Source organism: Micromesistius poutassou, assembly GCF_964030765.1.
Source record: "Micromesistius poutassou genome assembly, chromosome: 14".
NCBI classification, from domain to species: domain Eukaryota; kingdom Metazoa; phylum Chordata; class Actinopteri; order Gadiformes; family Gadidae; genus Micromesistius; species Micromesistius poutassou.
Window position 1 is genome coordinate 10,315,390 of NC_140284.1, and position 21,318 is coordinate 10,336,707.

General features: G+C 48.1%; 2 protein-coding genes across 2 annotated transcripts; one reads left to right on the forward strand and one right to left on the reverse strand.

Moving 5' to 3' along the window:
- The first annotated feature begins 237 nt into the window (after positions 1-237).
- Positions 238-14,115, forward strand: tlk1a (tousled-like kinase 1a). Its single transcript, XM_084478354.1, has 22 exons — positions 238-375; positions 3,805-3,926; positions 4,731-4,802; positions 5,390-5,428; positions 5,509-5,584; positions 5,697-5,740; positions 5,951-6,061; positions 6,184-6,270; positions 6,382-6,474; positions 6,903-7,013; positions 7,103-7,239; positions 7,428-7,616; positions 7,825-7,891; positions 8,300-8,397; positions 9,732-9,813; positions 9,929-10,020; positions 10,404-10,493; positions 10,870-11,039; positions 11,736-11,871; positions 12,206-12,317; positions 12,408-12,515; positions 13,226-14,115. Exons 2-22 carry the CDS (start codon positions 3,810-3,812, stop codon positions 13,418-13,420), a joined length of 2,226 nt encoding a protein of 741 aa, XP_084334480.1. The 5' UTR covers positions 238-375; positions 3,805-3,809; the 3' UTR covers positions 13,421-14,115.
- A 936-nt stretch (positions 14,116-15,051) lies between these two features.
- Positions 15,052-19,667, reverse strand: LOC311358840 (Golgi reassembly-stacking protein 2-like; the record flags this gene model as incomplete). The annotated part of the gene is made up of 9 exons (XM_084478945.1): positions 15,052-15,290; positions 15,912-16,028; positions 16,389-16,497; positions 16,733-16,865; positions 17,265-17,395; positions 17,641-17,727; positions 18,198-18,401; positions 18,990-19,070; positions 19,605-19,667. The coding sequence occupies 9 exons, from the start codon at positions 19,665-19,667 to the stop codon at positions 15,052-15,054; spliced, it is 1,164 nt and encodes a 387-aa protein (XP_084335071.1).
- Between the last annotated feature and the right edge of the window lie 1,651 nt (positions 19,668-21,318).

The following is a 21,318-nucleotide window of genomic DNA, read 5'->3' on the forward strand; positions in this document are numbered from 1 at the left end:
ACTTGAAGACAGAGGTCCGTCCAGGAGCCAGGACACGGCACAGCTGAGGTGTGAAGAGGTTCGTGTCCAAAAAACAGGATAATTACAATCAACCGAGCGGCAGCTGCCCATCTCGCATAGACCCATTTGGACCACAAATGAGCTGACTTCCCGGCCACCGACATGTATTAGTTGTACGTGATCCAATATGAGCACAAAAGTACACTGATGAGTGTCCAAAGTAGTGGAAGTTTGGAGGGGACGCCATCTTTGGTCCCGGTTCTCCACGTCCCCAACGCGGATTGTTTTTTCAGCAACATATCACGGCGGTGGTGAAGGATAAAGGACGGTGTCGTGTGACGATATAGGACTCGAAACTGTTTGCTATATGTTTGTGTAAGTAGTCCTGTGCGATATTGAATGCGTTGTGCTTAAATGTGGGACTGCAGTCTCGCCAGCTAGGCGGCGGAGTGCTGGTAACCCGTCGGCTCCAAAGTCCACCGAGCCTCCGAGGCTAGCTGGTAGTAGCACCGAACCACTGTCCTCCTGAACCATAGGACAGCACAGTCACGCCACAAACAGCCAGGACACCGGAGAACAGAGATGTTCCGACGGAATACTTGCTATAATATGCATGCATTGGGTCGTGGGGACGATCAACGAGTGAAACGCTCAACAATGGCACACGGTAGATTGTGAGCCCTGGATGATGGTTAACGTGACTTCACGTTAGGTGGGGGTCGTGAGCCATCCTCTGGTGTCCATGGCTGGACTGGGGTGGTTCTGGACCAATGCGGTCATCATTTGAACTCTTTTTTTTTTAAATTTATAAAGTGGTTCGTGAAGACGTAAGCCCCATCTAACGGGGCTGGCGTGTCTCCCCGGGTGCTATTCCAGGGCACTTCGCTGCTAGTAAGGTTACTGTGTTCGAAAACTAATCAGCGATGTGTGTATGTAACACGTCAGGCTAAGTGAATGTGTGTAACACGGTGGTGGAGGTGGGTTTTAAACGCGGGGCATGCACGTGAGAGTCCAGCAGGATGGATACGTGTTGTGTGTGGTGTGCGCGCACGCTCGCGTGCACGCGGGGTTTAACGTGGAATGTCTACCTGAACAAAGAATTGAGGTTCTGGGATAGCCAAACCACGTACGCACACATTGGTCTCAATGTTGTTTCTGAACTTGCATGTAGGTCTTGCATAGAGGAGTGGATGCATACCCCCCCCCCCCCCCCCCAATGTGACACCAAATGAATCATTCATGTTGCATGCATGCATTTTACAAAATAGTTAATTTTGCCTAAATGAACACTGTTGAATTGCACCCCTCATTGTTAACATTGTAGGTTGTTCCACTTCCATAATCGGCTGTGTTATGCCAACGATTTAAATAGCTTAACAAGTGTGTGCCATAAACAGGTGGTAACTGCTGAACTGCATGGAGTCAAAATGACATCCACAGCAAGAGTTCTAAGGGTTCACCCTCATGCTTCTCCAGGGGCTTGAATATAGATGATGGTTGTGAATGGCCTGAGGACCTCCTTTTGTTTGACACAAAAGAAAAATAAGCTCTCATTGCTAAGTTTAAAACGAGGTGAGGGGGGGGAAACAACTTGTGGTTAGGATTGCATCCTTTGTGTGGTTTCCAATTTTTACATTTAAAATGCTATTGGTGATGGTAGGAACAAAACCAGTGGCTTGTTTGATCGAAAGTTATGTAAATGGTGAAGAAAAAAAGTAGCTTGTCATGTGGACATTTCTTTGTTTTGGTTTGCAAATGTGCACAGCTTGATCCGGTAGTGACATTTATAATAATGCACCTATTGTCAAACTATGGCTGTTTAGAACTATTCTAATGGTTATAATTCAAGATGTTTGTCGACTGATTCTGAAGGATATCAAAAGTATTTAAGGGGAAGTCCCAACAGTAATTGATCAATCAAACGTATTTGTGGGTATTTAAAAAAAAAAAATTTTAATGCATGAAGTTGGCCTGGCTTGTCTGATGTTTGCAGATGGATGCTTTTTAGACTTTGCACTAAATACAGAGATGATGAGGTGATGAACAGGATATTGTGTTCTTATATCTGGGTTATTTGTGCCCACCTTGAGCTTCTCTTCGGTCCCCCTACTAACGTCGGCATTTCCCACACGCATGAATCACATGCATTTATATTGGAATGATATCCAGTTAAGTCCAGTAATTGTGTGCAGTTTCTCAGCGTGTAGGGCGAACAAGCCTGTGTGGAAGTAGACTCTAAGTGTAGATGACTTGTCCAAACCGAATCAAGTGCAGACTGCCTGCCTTTTGGGCTCCTGCACATCGGTGAGATGATCTTTTACATGCGAGAGTACATGACGTGCAGCACTGCAAGTCACTGCTGCGTCTGCAGCATCATTCCCATTACATGACGGCTCTCGAGTTATCTCATGTTACCATGTAGTAGTGGGCTATCTTACCTCGCCCTACTAGGAGTTACAGTAGCCCTAGCCAGGTGATGGCTGCTGTTTGTTTACTACATGTTTTTCCATTGCTAGTCCACTGTAGGACTTGGACAGGGCAGGGCAGGGAATGGCTTTGTTATTAAAACTCTGGAAAACATTGGACAAGCCTTGCATCATTCTAACGATAATCATAACGATTATTGATGCACTTGAATGTTCTGCAAATGTGTAATTCATCTCCATTTGTTATAACTTGAATGCACGGGAAAAGGAAAAACTAATGTGTTAATGAATGTCAACACACGTTTTCTTCTGCTGGACAAGCCTGATGGTTGAATTAGTGCAAAGTGTCTATGGCTGTCTTTCTGCTTTCATTTTTTAGTGAACCCACATTTGAATATGACGCGCTCACTGTCTGGCCAGTGCAGATGGCTCGGGAGCAGTGTTACATTTTCTTGGAATTTTACTGGGGCTCCCTGGAATACCTCTACTGCTCTTTTTATGTCACATCTACCTCGCAGATGAGCAGCAGAATCTGTAATCCTAGTAGGAGCATTGGACGGCATACCGTAGCCAATATTGAGGCTGCTCTCAGTCTCCTTTTCTCTGTGAACAGAAGGGTTTTCTCCCAGTTCCCTTCTGTTCCTTTTAAGATGAATACATTAGAAGTGTGAAAGAAGCGGCAGAATTATGTTGGATTCTTTACTCAGTGCAGCAGCAAGCACCTTTATGGTCAACAACAAATTGTTCACTTACTGTCTGCATTGAAGTAGACATTAGTATGTATATTTTATTTCTTGTAAACATGTGCACTGTTGACACCTACAATCCAAGCATGTCACTGCTATTAGTGATGCCTTAATGTACATGTGACCATACATTAACGGAACGAATACATCAGTATTCCTGCATGTACACCGTCCTGGCTTTAGCAAATTCAAAATGGCCCCGTAGTTATGGCAGGTTTTCCCACGAGGTCTGCCCCCCCGTCGAGTCTCCTGTGACGGCGGAGCCTCGAGAGCAACTGTGCCTACAGGGACCCAACTGTCGCCATGGCACAGCGGCTGAGGCTGTTACCCCAGCGGCCTCGCAAACAGAATGTCTCCAAATATGTCGGTCACAGCACTGCTCTCTGAGTAAGAGCCCCTAATGGGCTGATTCGTTCAAACGCTTTACCAGGCGTACGTTCAGGCCTGACCCCTGTGTCTGCGCTGTGAATGGGGTGGTCTATTTTTAGATGGCGAAAAAAAACAACATACGTCGCCTAATAACTTTGACAAAGGGCAATTAAGCCGTCAGGCGTTAAATGGGCTCACAAAGGCCTTGGTGAGACGGGTCTCTTCCGATGGCTCATGCTGTGACTGTCCGCTGACGTTGGCAGGTGCCATGGAGGAGCTTCACAGCCTGGACCCCAGGAGACAGGAGCTGCTGGAGGCTCGCTTCATGGGCGGGGTCGGAGGCAGCACGGGGGGGAGCACCGGCAGCACCAGCGGGGGAACCAAAGTGAGTGAACGCCAATGTCTGGAGGCCGTCCAGTTGTTTGTCACACACCTTATCTCGGAGTGCCTCGCCGCGTCATTCTCACCTCATGACGGGAACGCCCGGAAGGGGACGTTCCAGATGAGCTTTGTTGACGAGAGGGGGCGAGACCTTCAGTGACATGGGTTTAGAGACCAGTAAGAGGGCGGGACCTTCAGTTACATGGGTTTAGAGACCAGTAAGAGGGCGGGACCTTCAGTTACATGGGTTTAGAGACCAGTAAGAGGGCGGGACCTTCAGTTACATGGGTTTAGAGACCAGAGATGGTGGGACCTTCAGTGACATGGGTTTAGAGGCCAGAGACGGTGGGACCTTCAGTTACATGGGTTTAGAGACCAGAGACGGTGGGACCTTCAGTGACATGGGTTTAGAGGCCAGAGACGGTGGGACCTTCAGTTACATGGGTTTAGTGGCCAGAGAGAGGGTGGGACTTTCAGTTGCATATCTTTGGGAAATTCCAAGTAAAAATTATGTAAATGTTCATTTTATGCGCGTAGCCTCTCGGAGCTCATGGGAACTAAGAGACCAAGCACTGTTAACAGGTGTACACCTCATAGGAGGTTTAAGACTGGTGACTGTTAACAGGTGTACACAGCTCGTAAGAGAACAGACATTGTGTTGCGGTAGGCCAGGGATAATGGCACAATTCATGATGCTCTCTCGGCCTACTGCATGCTATGGTCCTGATTAACTCAAATGACAATGTGAAGATGTCCTTCTACAAGTGTTAACCACTGCATGTTTTCTGCTTGTTCTTTATGATTTCAGGGTTTAGCAAACAATGAATGTTCAAATCACAGCTTTGGAAGCATAGGGTCTTCAAGTGACAAGGAGTCTGAGGTACGGTTCGATAAAGACATTTAAATGTATTTTATTGTGCTTGCATATGTTCTGGTTGGCCTGATTGAGGAACATGATGACTGCAGCCAGCTAGAGCAATAACATTGGATTAGGTGTATGTGGGTGCTCGTCTGTTTTAGCTTCCGTTTCACCACTTGTCATCCCCCCCACCACCCCAGGGTTGGTGTTTGTTTGAGTGTGTGTCACAGATGCCTCTCATACGTCACACACCTAATGGCTCGTAGCAGTGACAACCTCAATCAGAACGACAGCAGTCAGCAGATTCCCTGACCCTCCAGTTGTTTGTCCTGGTTCTGTAGCTCCGCCCACCCCTGACCCTCCAGCATTTAGTCCTGGTTCTTTAGCTCCGCCCCTTATATATGGATTATGATATGCTACTGTTTCTTTGAGATCATAATAAAAGTATTGAGCCTTCTATGCTGTATGGCTACAGCTAGTTTTTATTTGAGGCACTGGTGTCATAAATGTTCCATGGTCTTTGATACCACCATGTATCCACCGCATTAAGACATTTACTGTGATTTATTGTTATTCTTTTGGGTTCAAATGTCTTCTTGTCTTTCCAGGGCTCAGATGTAAAAAGGGGGAGTTCTCCTGCTTATTCGGTAGGCCTGTCATAAGTCTCTATTGAGATCGGTTGTTGTCATGATTGCGTGTCATCGCTAAGCTGGCCATTTGTTTTCAGACGCCGGAGAAGAAGCCATCTGAGTCTTCAAGGGGAAGGAAGAGAAAACCTGAGAACCAATCAGAAAGCAGCCAAGGTGAGCCCTGCCCCTCGTCATAACGCGTGTTGTTTAAGTCCATCCATCAAGTGTGACTAAATGTTCCGGAATCAAATCGAAACACAAGAATGATGCATCTTCTCTCTTACAGGAAAGACCATTGGCCGGGGACCTAAAATCAGTGATTATTTTGATGTGAGTGATTTTCAAAATGTTTCAGTTTGAAAGACGACGATGGTTGCATTGCAAGATTCTGCCTCTCATTTCCTTGTTGAAGTAAAGATGCCCGGCATCAGGGTTGGCGCCTTTGAATGAAATCGCTGTGACACAAAGGCAGCCTCGTGTGCCCACATTGTTGCCAAGCAGAGAGGCTATGATGTCACTCATCCCCTGCTGTGATCTCAGTTCCAGGGAGGGAACGGGGCCAGTCCTGTAAGAGGAGGAGGAGGTGTTGGTGGTGGTGTCCCTCTAGTGATCCGCTCGCCACAGAACTCCCACTCAGCTCAGGGTGCCGCTGTAAGTCCCCCCCCCCCCCCCCCCCCCAGCGACTGCCATAGCATCTGGCGGTGCGCTCACTCCTCTTTGCTACTACGAGTCATCGTGTGTGTTTTTGTACATTCTGCTGTGTTGTTTTGCAGGTCAGACAAAGTAGCTCATCTCCTCCCAGTCTGTCTTTTGGGGACCAGGTCATGCTTCCAAAGCAACTCGCAATCAAATGTGTCCAGGTGAGGAGGCCAGGATTTATTCATTTACTCTACTTGTTTTGTAGACCCTCTTAATGCATTGACCAGATTTGGATGGCTTGTCTGGAGTAACTGTTTTGCTTCTCTCCCCAGACTGACCTCACTGGACTGAAACTGGCGGCACTTGAAAGCAATAAGAATCTGGACCTTGAGAAGAAGGAGGGGAGGATAGATGACTTATTGAGGGTAAGGTCACCGGTCTCTGGTCAAAACGTGCTTAATCAATATAGTACACACCACTGGATATTCTAGCTGTTGATGCTAACATCAAAACATACCACCGGATAAGCTAGTTGTTGACACTAACATTACAACATGCCACCGGATAAGCTAGTTGTTGACGCTAACATTACAACATGCCACCGGATAAGCTAGCTGTTGACGCTCACATTACAACATGCCACCGGATAAGCTAGCTATTGAAGCTAACATTAAAACATGCCACCAGATAAACTAGCTGTTGACGATGACATTAAAACAACCACATTATAAGTGTTCATCTCTGTAGGGCTGAATTGGTTGGTTCTATTTACATGGATAGCTTTAAAAACAAAGTGGTTTTGGGAGTATACATATCTCAACATGCCAATTTCTGTTTGTTTTTCTCTCCTTAGGCAAACTGTGATCTCAGAAGACAGATAGACGAACAACAAAAATTACTTGAAAAGTTTAAGGAACGCTTGAATAAATGCATCAGTATGAGCAAGAAGCTGCTTATAGAGAAGGTGAGTGCCTGGCTGGGGGGGGGGGGGGGGGGTGGTGGTGGTGGTGGTGTGTGTGTGTGTTCACTAAGGACATTTTGTTGCGACCCCAGAGCACCCAGGAGAAGCAGTCCTGCCGGGAGAAGAGCATGCAGGACCGGCTGCGTCTCGGACACTTCACCACGGTGCGCCACGGGGCCTCGTTCACGGAGCAGTGGACGGACGGCTACGCCTTCCAGAACCTCGTCAAGTAGGTCTCTCTGGATGAGCCCATTTAGTTTGTAACTGGAAAATAAAATGACAGTTGAACATAAACGCGGTTTCCCTTTGAACATGCCTCCCGACAATGCCTCAAGGCATTGCGATGAGTCGAATTGCACAGCGGGGGTAACTCTTCCCTTCGCCTTCTCTTATTTGCACAATGTCTCCCTTTCACAGACAGCAGGAATGGCTGAACCAGCAGCGCGAGGAGATGGAGAGGCAAAGAAAACTGTTGGCTAAAAGGAAGCCGCCATCGTCCAGCAACTCCCAGGCGCCCGCGACAAACCCGGAGCCAAAGCAGCGCAAGACAAAGGCGGTGAATGGAGCTGAAAGCGATCCCTTTCTGAAACCCAGCCTACCTCAGCTGTGAGTGCGTCTGCCTTTCATCCACAATGCCCACGAGCATTCATGCTCATGGCATCAGATCAGAGCTGCCAGTGGCTTGACCCGCTACTGAAGTGTTTCCCGTGTCAACAAGCGGTCCAAACAGAACTAATAAACTCACAGCAGCACTGTGGTAACCTGTTTAACGGAACGGGGGGCTTGGACACTCAGACGTTTTCTCTCTCGACAGGTTGACTCTAGCCGAGTACCACGAGCAGGAGGAGATCTTCAAACTACGACTTGGTCATCTGAAGAAGGTGAGAACGCTCAACCGCACCGCTTCATCCAGCGAGTAGATCCTCGTGGAGGTCAAAAAGCCAGAGTGGTGTTTACAGGAGACATTACCAGAGAGAGGAGGAGGCAGTGCGTGCGTCACCGTGTTCAGATGCAGTTGGAAACTCTGTGTCCTTTGAATAATTAAACGGTTGCATGTTGATTCGCAAATAATTTCGACTTGTAGACGATCATTGTAATTTATGAAGACATTCATATTTGATACCGAAATTCTATGGGCTGGAGAACTCTGGCTGAGTTTTGTGTTCTAGTGTTGGTTGTTTTTCCAAATAAATAAACTTACAGACGGGCTACAAAGTATGAATATTAAATACACAACTAGTGAGTGGATTCTGATGAGATGTGTGTGTGTGTGTGTTAATCATTTATAGGAAGAAGCGGAGATCCAGGCCGAGTTGGAGCGTCTGGAGAGAGTGCGTAACCTCCACATTCGAGAGCTGAAGAGAATAAATAATGAAGACAGTTCTCAGTGAGTCTCTCACACACACAGACAAACAGACAGTGTGTCTACAATTGTTTTGGTCAGCAGCAGAAGGAAAAGTAATGACAAAGTTGTATCTAGAATAGGTCTCTGTGAGGCTGACAGGACGTTGGACTGCTGTCTCAAGGTGACTGTCATCCAGTTGACAGTTGGTATAAAAGGTCCCTCCATATAGTACTCCCTCCCCCCGTTTCGAGGTGCCAGGGGGAGATAACACTCAGTGGAGGGGGCGGGACTTTCAGTTCAAGACAGGGAGCTCTGCAGTGCACAGAATGTCAATACAATGGCGGTGTAGAAATCAACGCAGCAAATAAATAGTTTGATCAGATGGACTAAATGAAATAGTTGAAAAATTAACTGATATTTTATCAGAGAAGACGTTTTTGTCGACCTCCAACTGTAAAGAGCCGTGAGAGGACAGCAAGGACATCACTGTCAGTTAGACACACACTAATCCTACTCTTCTATAGTTAACCTAAATTAACCTAATTAACCTAACCTAAATTATTAGCAGGCACTTAAGACCTACGTGCACCTATGTAGGTTACCTACGTGCAAAAGCCTGGATGAGTTATTAGTTAGGTTAGTAAAATAACGTAACTAACCCCCCGACGTCGACGATGTCATCGTCCATCCTGATGTTTTACTGTAAACATCGTCAACTGCTAATTTAGGGGACATCGCCCAACCCTATCAAGCGTCACTTGTTTCTTTAATCTGCTGGTTGCACATTTTTGAACATCGTAAGGCCGCGCCCATATTTGGATATCAATTGCTGCTCAGTTGAGGCCTGAATGACATTCACTACGAAGCGCAAACTTGCCTATCTGCATGTTCTCATGAGGCTGACCTGGGGTGACTTGCGCTCTAAATCCCTCTAGAGACCCCATCTAGCCCAGGCTCCTGGCTTAAAGTGCTTCTGTTGTTTAGTCAGTCAAAGCTGAGCACGGACCAGCAATAAAGACGGCACAAGATGTTAGCATGTCGAATGTGGAAGAGGAACGGGATGAGATTTTAAAAGATCAGATATCGTGTTCACACAACGCTGACAGGAACTCGTACTTGGAGGTGGTTGTTAGGGTGTTTTTTGTTGTTTAAATTAGGTCTAATTTGATCTGAATTCAGTTTTAGCAATGCACTCGCTGGACTGGAAAGAAACTGGGTTTATTTCCTTTAATTTATCTTCAAAGATTGGATCTGTCTGTTTTTAAATAAATGTGACAACTACAAGAACAAACAAAAGATGTTGCGGATCAGATATCGTGACATGCATCTATGGCGTTCATAATGAATATCCTGCCTTTGCTTCCTCTCAACCACAGGTTTAAGGACCACCCAACGTTAAACGAGCGGTACCTGCTTCTACACCTGCTAGGCAGAGGGGGCTTCAGTGAAGTTTACAAGGTACGGTGTGGGTTCATGGTTCCTCTACATCTCACAGTAAAGACCTCCATGTCAGGGCTCCTTCCCTCTGGTGAGGCCACTGGGTCATAACATGCTCTGTGTATCATCTCTGAAGGCCTTCGACCTGATCGAACAAAGATATGCTGCTGTGAAGATCCATCAACTCAACAAGAACTGGAGGGAGGAGAAGAAGGAGAACTATCACAAGTATGGTTCCTCAGGATTTGACCTTCTTGATCTGAATGAATGGTCACCGATGAAAATATACACAAAAATTCTATATTATTTATCATCTTTGAATGGAATTGTATCATCATCTTAGTCTTATAGTATAGTCTTAATTACGATGAAAAGATGGGTAATTAAAAGAACATAAGGTTTGAAACTATGTTGAGTCGGATTACCAGTACACAGGATATGTCCGTATTGCCAAGCACTAACTCGACTAATGAAATGTGTATTCAAATAATGTTGTTCTGTCTTTTGCTTTAGTTCACATAATTACATTCCACTATACACATGTTGCATTTTGGGCACCTCAGCCATGGCTACGGTTGCCGACGGTAACCGTGCATCCCTCTCCTCCGCAGACATGCATGCCGGGAGTACAGAATACACAAGCAGCTGGACCACCCTCGCATCGTGAAGCTCTACGACTACTTTTCACTGGACACGGACACGTGAGTCCGCTTCACACGCGCCCCAGCTCAAGGGGTCTGGGGAGGGTTCCCCTCCAAACCAGAGCCCTTAAGATCTGGTTGGACAGGGCGTTTCCCGTCCTTTCCCTTCGTATTTTATTTCGATGTGTTGCCGGAGGAGGGGCTGTGTAAGCGCATGATTGGCAAAGACAAACTCGACATGCAGTAGTAAACTGTTCAAGTACAAGATAGTGGTGGTATCAGGACGTCCCCTTAAAAAGAGACTGTGTAGACTGGCCTATTTGGAAATACACTTATTTAATCCCTTCCTGAACGATTCATCCATTCACGCATAGGAGTGCGGGATCCCTTGTGACCTACCCACCCTGACCCCCCATCCTCCGGTCTCCCCTGACAGGTTCTGCACGGTGCTGGAGTACTGTGAGGGCAACGACCTGGACTTCTACCTGAAGCAGCACAAGCTTATGTCAGAGAAGGAGGCGCGCTCTATCGTCATGCAGATCGTGAACGCACTGAGATACCTGAACGAGATCAAGCCGCCCATCATCCATTATGACCTCAAGCCAGGTAAACACTGTCCTCCATTATGACCTCAAGCCAGGTAAAAATTGTCCTCTGGGGTCTCACAAGTATATTCAGGGCTAATAAAGAGGATAAAGACACACAGAGGTTGGGAACAGTCGTGCTAGGCCTTCTATAAGTCTTTTTAGCTCAACTTGACCTAAACATGGCTAGACTTACTGACGACCACTCACAGACTGAAGCGGGGCGCACACATTTACATTTTCATTTAGCAGATGCTTTTATCCAAAGCGTACAAAGAGTTGATACACACATTCACGGCGATGGCGGTGTGAACCATGCAAGTTGACAGCCAGCTCGTCAGAAATGGTTGGGGTGGTGTCTTGCTCAAGGACACCTTGGAACTCGGGGATCGAATTAGCATCCTCCCGGTTACAAGTCAACCCGCTCTACCTCCTGAGCTAAGCGGACATGCCAGGCTAGACACAAGCCTCACACGGCGTCGCGTAGTAGAAAGGACAACGCACAGACGAAGATTAGGTCTTGGTCTGTTTATTATGATGTCACTGAGTAGCATGCCAGGGTTTTGAGAGGACGTCACAGCACCGTGTGAATGCACTCATTGCAAATAATGTTGTAGATGTATAGAACGTTATTTGACTGCGGGTCCAGTGTGCGATGCTCTTCAGCGGACACACAACACAGTTTCTTTTTTGTAATTATTATTGTGTTCCTTTCAAGGCAACATCCTATTGGTGGACGGCACGGCGTGCGGGGAAATCAAGATCACAGACTTTGGTTTGTCCAAAATCATGGACGACGACAACTACGGCGCGGACGGCATGGACCTGACGTCGCAGGGGGCCGGGACCTACTGGTAAGGAACCCGTCTGGGGGGTCCGTCGCCCAAGACATCACTGTTGGAGCAAGCAATCCTCGGACATGGCACCCGGGTGCTTGTTCTTGATGTGGTTTGCAAGTACTACTACTTAACTGAAGATGTAGTGTCACACAATTTACATTTGGCTTGGTTTCCTTTCTTAAGGAAATGATCCCACACCAAACTTAATTTAGCGTGCTTGTTTTACCTGCTAGCTAGCGAAGCTGTGTATATGAAAATGAACCTATAGACCGGTCAAAGTATTCCCAGCTGTGGACATCCCTAGTGGGGACCAGGTCTCTGAGACTGTCTGTGTCTCTCACCTGTTCAGGTACCTGCCCCCGGAATGTTTTGTCGTGGGTAAAGAACCTCCAAAGATCTCCAACAAGGTGGACGTGTGGTCTGTGGGCATCATCTTCTTCCAGTGTCTCTACGGGAGAAAGGTGAGCGCATAACCGATCAGAGTGAAGGTGTTTGAATACCCTGGAGTCCCCGCTGCTTGCTTGATGTCTGTCTGTGTGTTTTGGTTTCAGCCCTTCGGCCACAATCAGTCCCAACAGGACATCCTGCAGGAGAACACCATCCTTAAAGCTACAGACCTCCAGTTCCCTGTGAAGCCCGTCTCCAGTAATGAAGCAAAGGTGAGTAGTTAACCTTTTTAACCTACTGAAGTAATGCCACTTGTTCAATGGTGACTGAATAAGCAGTGTGACTTTACAATGTCACACTGCTTATTGCAGTTCTGGCCTTGACTGAGTCAGAGGACGGGGACGGCAGCTGACTTATGTTTCAGAACCGTCCCATGTCCTGCGCAACACGCACTGCTTCAGGATCAGACTCTTAATGAAGTTGACCATAAATGAAAACCATGAAATCCCCAAGATAAACTATGAATGATGATATGCCGCATCAAAGTATATACTTGCATATTGATATAAACATTCACCAAGTCTTCCCCTTAAAGGTCCCATGACATGCCACCAGGTGTGGTGTGATTAGCCATTACAAGCCGTTTTGACAGGTGGGCGTGTCCACCTATATGTATGACGGATAGATGAGCAAAATTTGCTATAGTCCACTGGGTAGGCTGGTAGACTAATCTATCCAGCACACTTCTTGGTGGACTTTCGGCTTGTACCAGCTAATCACACCACACCTGGTGGCATGTCATGGGACCTTTAGGACATCAGTAGTTTCATCACCATAAATGGTTTTGAATACTCTGGCTGGGTTGGGGTCAAGTGACTGAGAGGTCCCTTGACTCTTCCCGTCTTCCCTGAGAGCTACACTGCACGAGCGCTGTGTCTCCTCCCTGTCTCACGCACCCTTGTGGTCCTCTCCCCCCCCCCAGGCCTTCATCAAGCGCTGCCTGGCCTACCGGAAGGAAGACCGCTTCGACGTGCACCAGCTGGGGGGCGACGCCTACCTGCTGCCCCACATGCGGCGCTCCAGCTCCTCAGGGACCCTGCAGGTGGGCCCCGCGGGGCCCGGGACGGGGCCGGGCTCCTCCTCTGCCTCCGCCGGTGGCATCATCTCATCGTACTGACTCTCTCTCCTCTTGCACTGTGACGGAACCGAGCAGCGGGCTGCTCCCACGCCTGCACCCACCCAGCACCCACCCGGCGGCGTCTGTCTGGGTGTCTGAGGACCGGGGGAGCAGGAGACTGAAGGGGGGAAGGGCGAGGGGGGAGGGACTAGAATGGCCAAAGCTTTGTGACTCCCTCCTCCCCCCCCCGCCCCCCTACTCTTCCCTACACCCATGTCATGCTCCTGGCGTTGGCACAGACTTGGATCGATTGGGGGGGGGGAGAAGGAGGAGCCTGAGGGTAACATGGATCCCGAGGAGAAGATCCAGCAGAGCACTGAATGAAACTGACTTGAGAACCTGGAGGAGGATCTGAGTGGAGGGCCCAGTGTGTGGGGGGGGGGGGGGTCTCTCGGCGGTCCTGCCAGGGTGCAAACCATACAGCTGCTACACACACGTTCATTTACTGTAATAAGCAGACGGTCATCGTTTTAAGAATTTCACTTTTGTTTTTGTTCTTTTTGTTCAAAGTGATAGGCTTTAATTCAGTTACACCTAGCCATGAGATTGTAATACTTTAGCAAACTGTGGCATCTAGTAAGAAATAGGCTCTGGCAGCATACTAATGTTTAATGCACAAGATAACCAAATGTAGAAAAATGACGTTGTACAAAATCCTATGCAGGAATACTAATAAATAAATGGATGGATTGAGAACTGTTTATGCTGTACAGGAGATGATTTGGCGGTTTTGTTTAACTAATCGTCCTAATTGGGTGATTTCAGGTTTGTTGTCTTGTCTTGTTTTGCAGCTGTAGATGTTGCTATTGTCAAGGGCAGTGTAATCTTATTTGTGTACATATGTATAGTTCAGCTGAGAGTAAAACATAAATGCTGTGAAATTAGAAGAGCTGAGGTCTTGCACAACTGCTTTATTATCGATCACTGCAATACAATCGTCCTTCAACTGCGGGGTCCTGCGGTCACTCCTGAGCTTCTGCCGCCATCTTGTGGTGTCTGAGCAGTACTGCGGTTTACTTTTAATAGTTGAAGCCTAATCGTGTATAAAGGCACGGACAGCAACTGGCTTGAGTAAAGTGTCTTGTCATTCAGAACTATCCTGTTCAGAAACACTTGGCTCAACAAGAATTATGAGGAAAACCACTTTATGAAGTGAACCGCTATAAGCCATAGAAGATCCCCGAGTTAAACATGATATACAGCAAAGTAAATATAAACCTTTTAACGTATTCTGAAGAATTCTGGCACTTCATCCCCATTAATAGTTCTGTTTTAAATAGCTTATTTTTTAAATACTTGGCTGGGTTGCGTTCACACGGGCCAGGAATGAAATGGACTCCGGTTCGAGTGTTTGTGGTAACTTTGCATTCCGGCATGCAATCCCATAATCCTCAAACATTTGTTTAATCTTCAGTCCAGCCATCCTCACTAAATCATTACCTAGACCAGTGGGGAGAAAGCCAAAGGGATCGGCTCATTATAAATACTCCCAGACAACAACCAGCACCTCACGCTTGTATTTTTTTGTTTTTTTTACATTCTAGACACAGTAACTGAAACGACCCAGTGACACTGTGTGTTTGGAGGGGAGGGAAGAAGAGTAAGGATCAGTGATGTAAACTGAGCATCCATTACGAAGACACTGTGACATTTCCCGGATGAGGCGTCGCCCCTGACGACGGCACGGCGTACTGATGGGGGAAGCTGTGGACCACGGGGAAGGACAGCGGTGGTGTTGGCGTAGAGGTGGGGTCCTGACCGCTGGGTGGAGGAGGCGGGGCCCCGACGCCCGGAAGGACCATCTCCGACAGGGGGAGTGTCGCTCCCGGGATCAGGGGGGGCAGGCTGAGTGGAGCCAGCGGGGGGAGACCTGGGGGGGGGCGGGGGGGCACAGAATGACAAACAAGTGAATTTGGTAGCCTGGTTCCACCCTTCCATTGAGCTGTACAGCGATGTCCACGACCGGGCAACCATTGGGTCCTTGAGACATACAGAAGCAGCCTTACAGGCATGCTGTTAAGTTGGAGCATTTTGTCCACAAGAACATGGGACAGGACAGCTCATTGCTTGGGTGTTGGACTCATTAAAATAACAGGTCAGTTCATTGGCTAGGGTGTTGAATTCTTTAAAATAACCAGTCAGCTCATTGGCTAGGGGGTTGGAATCTAAAGGGACAGGACAGCTCATTGGCTCATTGGACTCTTTAAAGATTTGACCTGATCTTGATCTGTCCTTAACCTAACTAAGAAACTTCAAGTAAGTCTTTACCTGTAATTGTATTCATGTAACTTGCTCAAGTTCCAAATGACTTGAGTTATGCAATATAGTATTTATTCAGCAGCTGCTCTCCATATTAACTGTAGGAGCAAACATGGCTCTTACAGTTGAAATTATAAAGCCTCAACCTTATCTTGGTGTGCATGTGATCGTTGAGGCTGAGCCAAGACTGACAAGACGAAAGAACGCCACAGAAACACTTCACCAGGGTTACCTGCAGGGGGAAGACCACTAACACCATGTAGCGATAGCCTGCTCAGGTCCGGCAAGGTGATGTTGAGGTTGGGGAGGGGAGGGAGAGGAGGCAGGCGTCCGGGTAAAGGCATTAAACCTGCGAGACGAAGACAGAGGTCGGTTTATGATGTGTGAGGTGGACACATTCATTGCATTCATGCCTCACTGAACGTGCAAACGTTAAGCGTTTTGATATGTAAGCATGCATGCATGTTATGGATCCACAACAGCTCCATTAAAATCATGTGGTACTTGGGACTGACCCGGTAGGCCAACAGGAGGGAGGGGTCCAGGGGAGATCTGGTGAGGAACCGGTACTGTAGGAGTTCCTGGAACAGAAGGGCATGACAGATCCTTTCAGCGGTCACTATGATCCATCCGTTTATCTAACCACTGGCCCCTCCTCGGATCAATCCCCCACAGACACACGCAGTCTTAGTGTGTGTCCTCAGCATACCGGTCTGGAAGGCGCTGAGGGCGGGGGGCTGGGCGGAGCTGACGGTGACCCCGCCCACAGACGGAGATGCGTCAGGTGAGGCAGCGAGACTCACAGCCGACAGGTGAACCTGGGAATCACACCCGCAACAAGTCAGGATGACTGTAGTTCAAAATGTACAGTAAACTACTGCTGATCTTAAAACGTACGGATCTTAAACGTCTCTTAAAACACATGGCAATTAATGCCTAGACACTGTCTACACAATATTAACATACTACCTTGATGCCAATGATCAACAATATCTTCGATTAAGCTCCCAACACTGTTGGATCACAGCAGTAAACATCTCCTTTAACCCTGACCTCTGTGAAACCATCTTTAGGCGGGGCCACCGGTTCACTGGCTGTCTGGGCAGGGAAGCTGATCTTCTTGCCCTCGGAGAAAGGCAGCGTGGGTATCCTGTGAAGGTAGCCGTAGCCTATCCCACAGCCGATGCTGAGGACATGGGATCAATCGGGAGATCAATCAGGACATTTTTCTGTCTGTCTGTCTGTGTCTATGTGTGCACGTCTGTCTGTGTGTGCGCGTCTGTGTGTCTGTGCATGCGTCTGTCTGTCTGTGTGTCTGTGCGTCTGTCTGTAAGTGTGTGCGTGCATCTGTCTGTCTGTCTGTGCGTGCATGCGTGCGTCTGTCTGTAAGTGTGTGCGTGCGTCTGTCTGTCTGTGTGTGTGTGTCTGTGCGTGCGTGCGCGCGTCTGTCTGTAAGTGTGTGCGTGCGTCTGTCTGTGTGTCTGTCTGTAAGTGTGTGCGCACGTCTGTCTGTGTGTGTGTTTGCGCGGGTCTGTCTGTGCGTCTGCGTGTGTGTGTGTGCCGTCCTCCATTTCCCCCCTCTCACCTGCCCTCTCCGCCCCAGTCACAGTTGGGGGTGATCACCACCTCGCGGCAGCTGTCTGTGTCGGTGTTGTACACATACAGCTTCAGCCCCTTCCCATCGTACGCCTCGATGAGGGAGAACAGATCCTCGCTCTGTTTGAAGAAGGATTCAAGCTTCAAGTCAACAGTTGCCATCGAAGCACAAAAAGGGCCTAATTCACCCAGTGGCCATCTTGGCTCCAAACGCTAGCTTGGTGGGGTGCGGAGCTCCGCATTCCGCCCCCCCCCCCCCCCCCCGCCTCACCCAGCTAGCGTTTGGAGCCAAGATGGCCGCTACAGGTGAACCAGGCCCTGGGTGTCTCTTCCAGGATTCTTCCAGGTCTCGGCGCGAGAGGTACCTCGTTCATGACCGAGTCGGCTCCGATGATGTAGTCCGAGTGGGGTCTCAGGCCCGCCAGCGCCGCCGGAGAGTTGGCCTCTACCTCCTGAAAAAATATGACGACGGGATGTCGAGTTAGAATCCCATTTTGCGCCAAAAGCTAATTACAATCGCCACTGTTTAAATAATTGGGAGCCGACACATATGACATCAACATGTTTCTCAGCACATTTTACATTTAGGGAATTTAGCAGACTCTTATCCAAAGCGACCCACAATAAGTAAATTCTTCAGAAGAAAGAGAGAAACAATATATCTCTGTCGGTACAGGATGTTCATAGAACCAAGTGCCGAGCACTAACAACCGCTAGGTTAACCCATTCCCTGTATACAACAAAGATAGCTAGGATGAGACGCTACACAATGCCAAGTACTATTTTTAAGTGCCAGGCAGCACAAACATACAGTGTGTAAGAGGGGGTTGGGGGGTGGGGGGGGGGGGGGGGGGGGGTAAGGGGAGAGGCTATGCAGAGTCTAGGTGAACTCTGAACAGCACCACAGCGGCAGCCCCCTCACCAGCACGTGCCACACATTCTCGTTGGCCCCGTCGAAGGTGCAGAAGCGGATGCTGACCCCCAGCAGGCCCTGCCCCCCCCACAGGTTGCTGGGGGTGACCGAGGTCTCCCTGACGTCCAGGGTCTTGCTGCTGTACACCAGCATGTTGACGGGCCGCTCCACACTCCCCTTCAGCAGCTCCTTCAGCGTGTCGTTGTCTTTGTTCTGAACAACAACGACAGGATGCTCATCAGTGGAGACGACTGAGCTGGAGAAAAACAAGATTTCTTGAGATACAGAGCTGCTTTTGGCTGGCTTGGTCTTAGAGGAGAGATACAGGGCTGCTATTGTCTGGCTTGGTCTTAGAGGAGAGATACAGGGCTGCTATTGGCTGGCTTGGTCTTAGAGGAGAGATACAGGGCTGCTATTGGCTGGCTTGGTCTTAGAGGAGAGATACAGGGCTACTATTGGCTGGCTTATTTTTTTTTGTGTGTGTGTGTGTGTGTGTGTGTGTGTGTGTGTGTGTGTGTGTGTGTGTGTGTGTGTGTGTGTGTGTGTGTGTTTATGCGCACGCGCTTGTGTGTGTGCAATGCATGACTCAATCCCGATTAATATTGACAACCATTCCTAAGTGGGATCAATAAGCATCCCTCCCGATCGCCTCCTACATTTAATCCCACGCCCGGCGTTCTGTTTAACCTGAACGTGTGTTACCACAACCGTCCAATACCACAGGATACCGCCTCACCGGTCCCTCAGGCATCACCCCTGGTAGTCCACCCTACTGACGTGTGATTGACGTTCTGTTCTTACCAGCCGTGTATCTGACATGGAGACGATGAAGTCAAAGAACGGCTCCAGACCAGCGCGGTGGCCAGGGGAATTCTCTTGCACCTGGAAATCAACAACACAGTCATGGGGTTTAGTCTCGAGGGGGATTAGTCATGGAGTTGAACAAGTGGACTCAAACAATACGTTGACGCAGCAGGGACATTTGTGGTATTATAGAGCAGGTGCTGCACAGTTGAATTATCTGCTATGTGCACACATTGTGTTTTCATCCGGCTGATGTTGTGCTAACACGGTCTAACTTTGAACATTATACATGATTGGATTGACATTGATTAAACAGAGTAAAATAGGACCATATGGAAGACGGGACTACGGCACAATCGCGTCATAATCATTGCAGTCGCCATGAACAACCACAATTTCTGACAGCTACCCTACCCAGCATCAGCAACATACGTGCTAACAACAATGCGGACAATCCATGGATGCCTTGTATTATTTGAGGACCATATTGGTTCTCCAGCGTCGAGGGAGAATCTAAAGGAGAGCTGAGCGGAACGTGGATGTTTTCAGTCACGGATTGAAACCCATCCAGCCGCGCGTCAGAGAACCATCTGCCCCGGTTCAACATCTTACTCTGAGGACGTGGTATCCTTCAGATCCTCCGCCCGGGATCTCCACGCTCTGAGATCCCCCCATCTCTACCTGGAGGGTCGGTGGGCTGCTGGATGACACAGCCCCTGGAGAGAGAGAGAGAGAGAGAGAGAGTAGTTTATAACGGCGGCGCACACAACACACACACCGCACAGTGCAGTGGTTCTTTCCTGCGGATGCTGTCCCGGAATCCAAGCACTTCCGGTGAAGTGCACACTCACACGCGGACACCGCGGGGCGCACGCATCCCGCATCATGCATCACGCAGCATCACGCATCGCGCATCCCGCATCATGCATCACGCATCCCGCATCATCACACTTCGACCTGTGCATCGTGCGTGGCTTCGCAGCAACCTGTAGGCCTATTTACTTCGAAATAGCCTACTCTTCTCCAAAATAAACCGATACACATGTGGACACTGCAAATTGAGTAACCCGCAACAAACATTAATTAAGCCTAATAGTTATTAATAATATGAACTAGGTAGGGGTTGACTATGGTAAAATAGGATATGTTTAATATATGGACGGTCGTTGATCAGATGGTGTCAATACGGAGGAGAATGGATGGTGTGTTTTGTGCAGCTGCATAAAAAAACAACTAATGTGACGGGATTCAGAGGCTGAGTAATGCGGCCGGATACTTTATCTCCGCCGTGCCACTCATTGTAATTGAAAAGCGCGTTGTTTGAAGCTTTAAATATTCACCGGGCCGCACGCTCATTCCGCACCTGGGACTTCAACTCCATCATATAATCACGGCGGTGGTGTGTTAGGGTGGGGAGTAGTGTTGCCAGATTGGGTCAAATTTCCTGCCCAATCTGGCAACCCTGGTGGGGAGGCTTCATGGAAGATGGGGAAGAAAGAAGGGTGCTATAAGTGCTGATAAGGGTTATCGTCATCCCCCATCATATGGAATGTAGACTCGAGGAGAAGATTGATAAATATGTAATTGTATATCTTTGTGCTGCAGCGGATCTTATCAAATAATTTGATATAAAGTCGTCGGGGACTGTTACTTTTCCCATCCATCATGCTGCAGGCCTGTCTGTGTGAATGTCAGATAGCACTCACCTTGCCTTCTACCCTGCTCCCAGTTGATCTGTTGATGAGAAGCGTTTCCACACGGAATCCTCATTGAAGGGCGCACCAGGGGAGGGTGTCGTTGTTTCAGTGACACACACTATATAACACACACTATATAACAAGGCGTTGGATGACCGTGGCCTGGATATTGGGCCTGTTTCACATCTTTCATCCATGAGTATGTCATAGCACACATATGGCCGTTGCTTTGGGATATTCTTTATATTCCTACCTGACATGTAGAAGACTTGAAGAAAACAAGATTTTTTTGTTAGAAATAGGTTTTGTTTGGGGGGTTAGGGGTGGTTTTACTCCACACACAGATCAAACTGACTATAGCAGGCTTGTCCGGGATAGGGTTTGGTTTAATGGTCTAGTTAGGGTTTGGTTTTAGTCTTAGGGTTTGGATATAGGCTTTGGTTTTAGGGTCAAGTTAGGGTTTGGCTTTAGTCTTGGGTTTGGTTATAGTGTGTGGTTTTATGGACCTAGAAATGGGGTTGTGGGTCAAGAAAAGTGAGGAACCCCTGATGGAGTTTCAGTTTCAGTTTCAGATTCAGTTTCAGTTTCAGTTTCGTTCCCAGTTTCAGATTCAGATTCACTGGGGGACA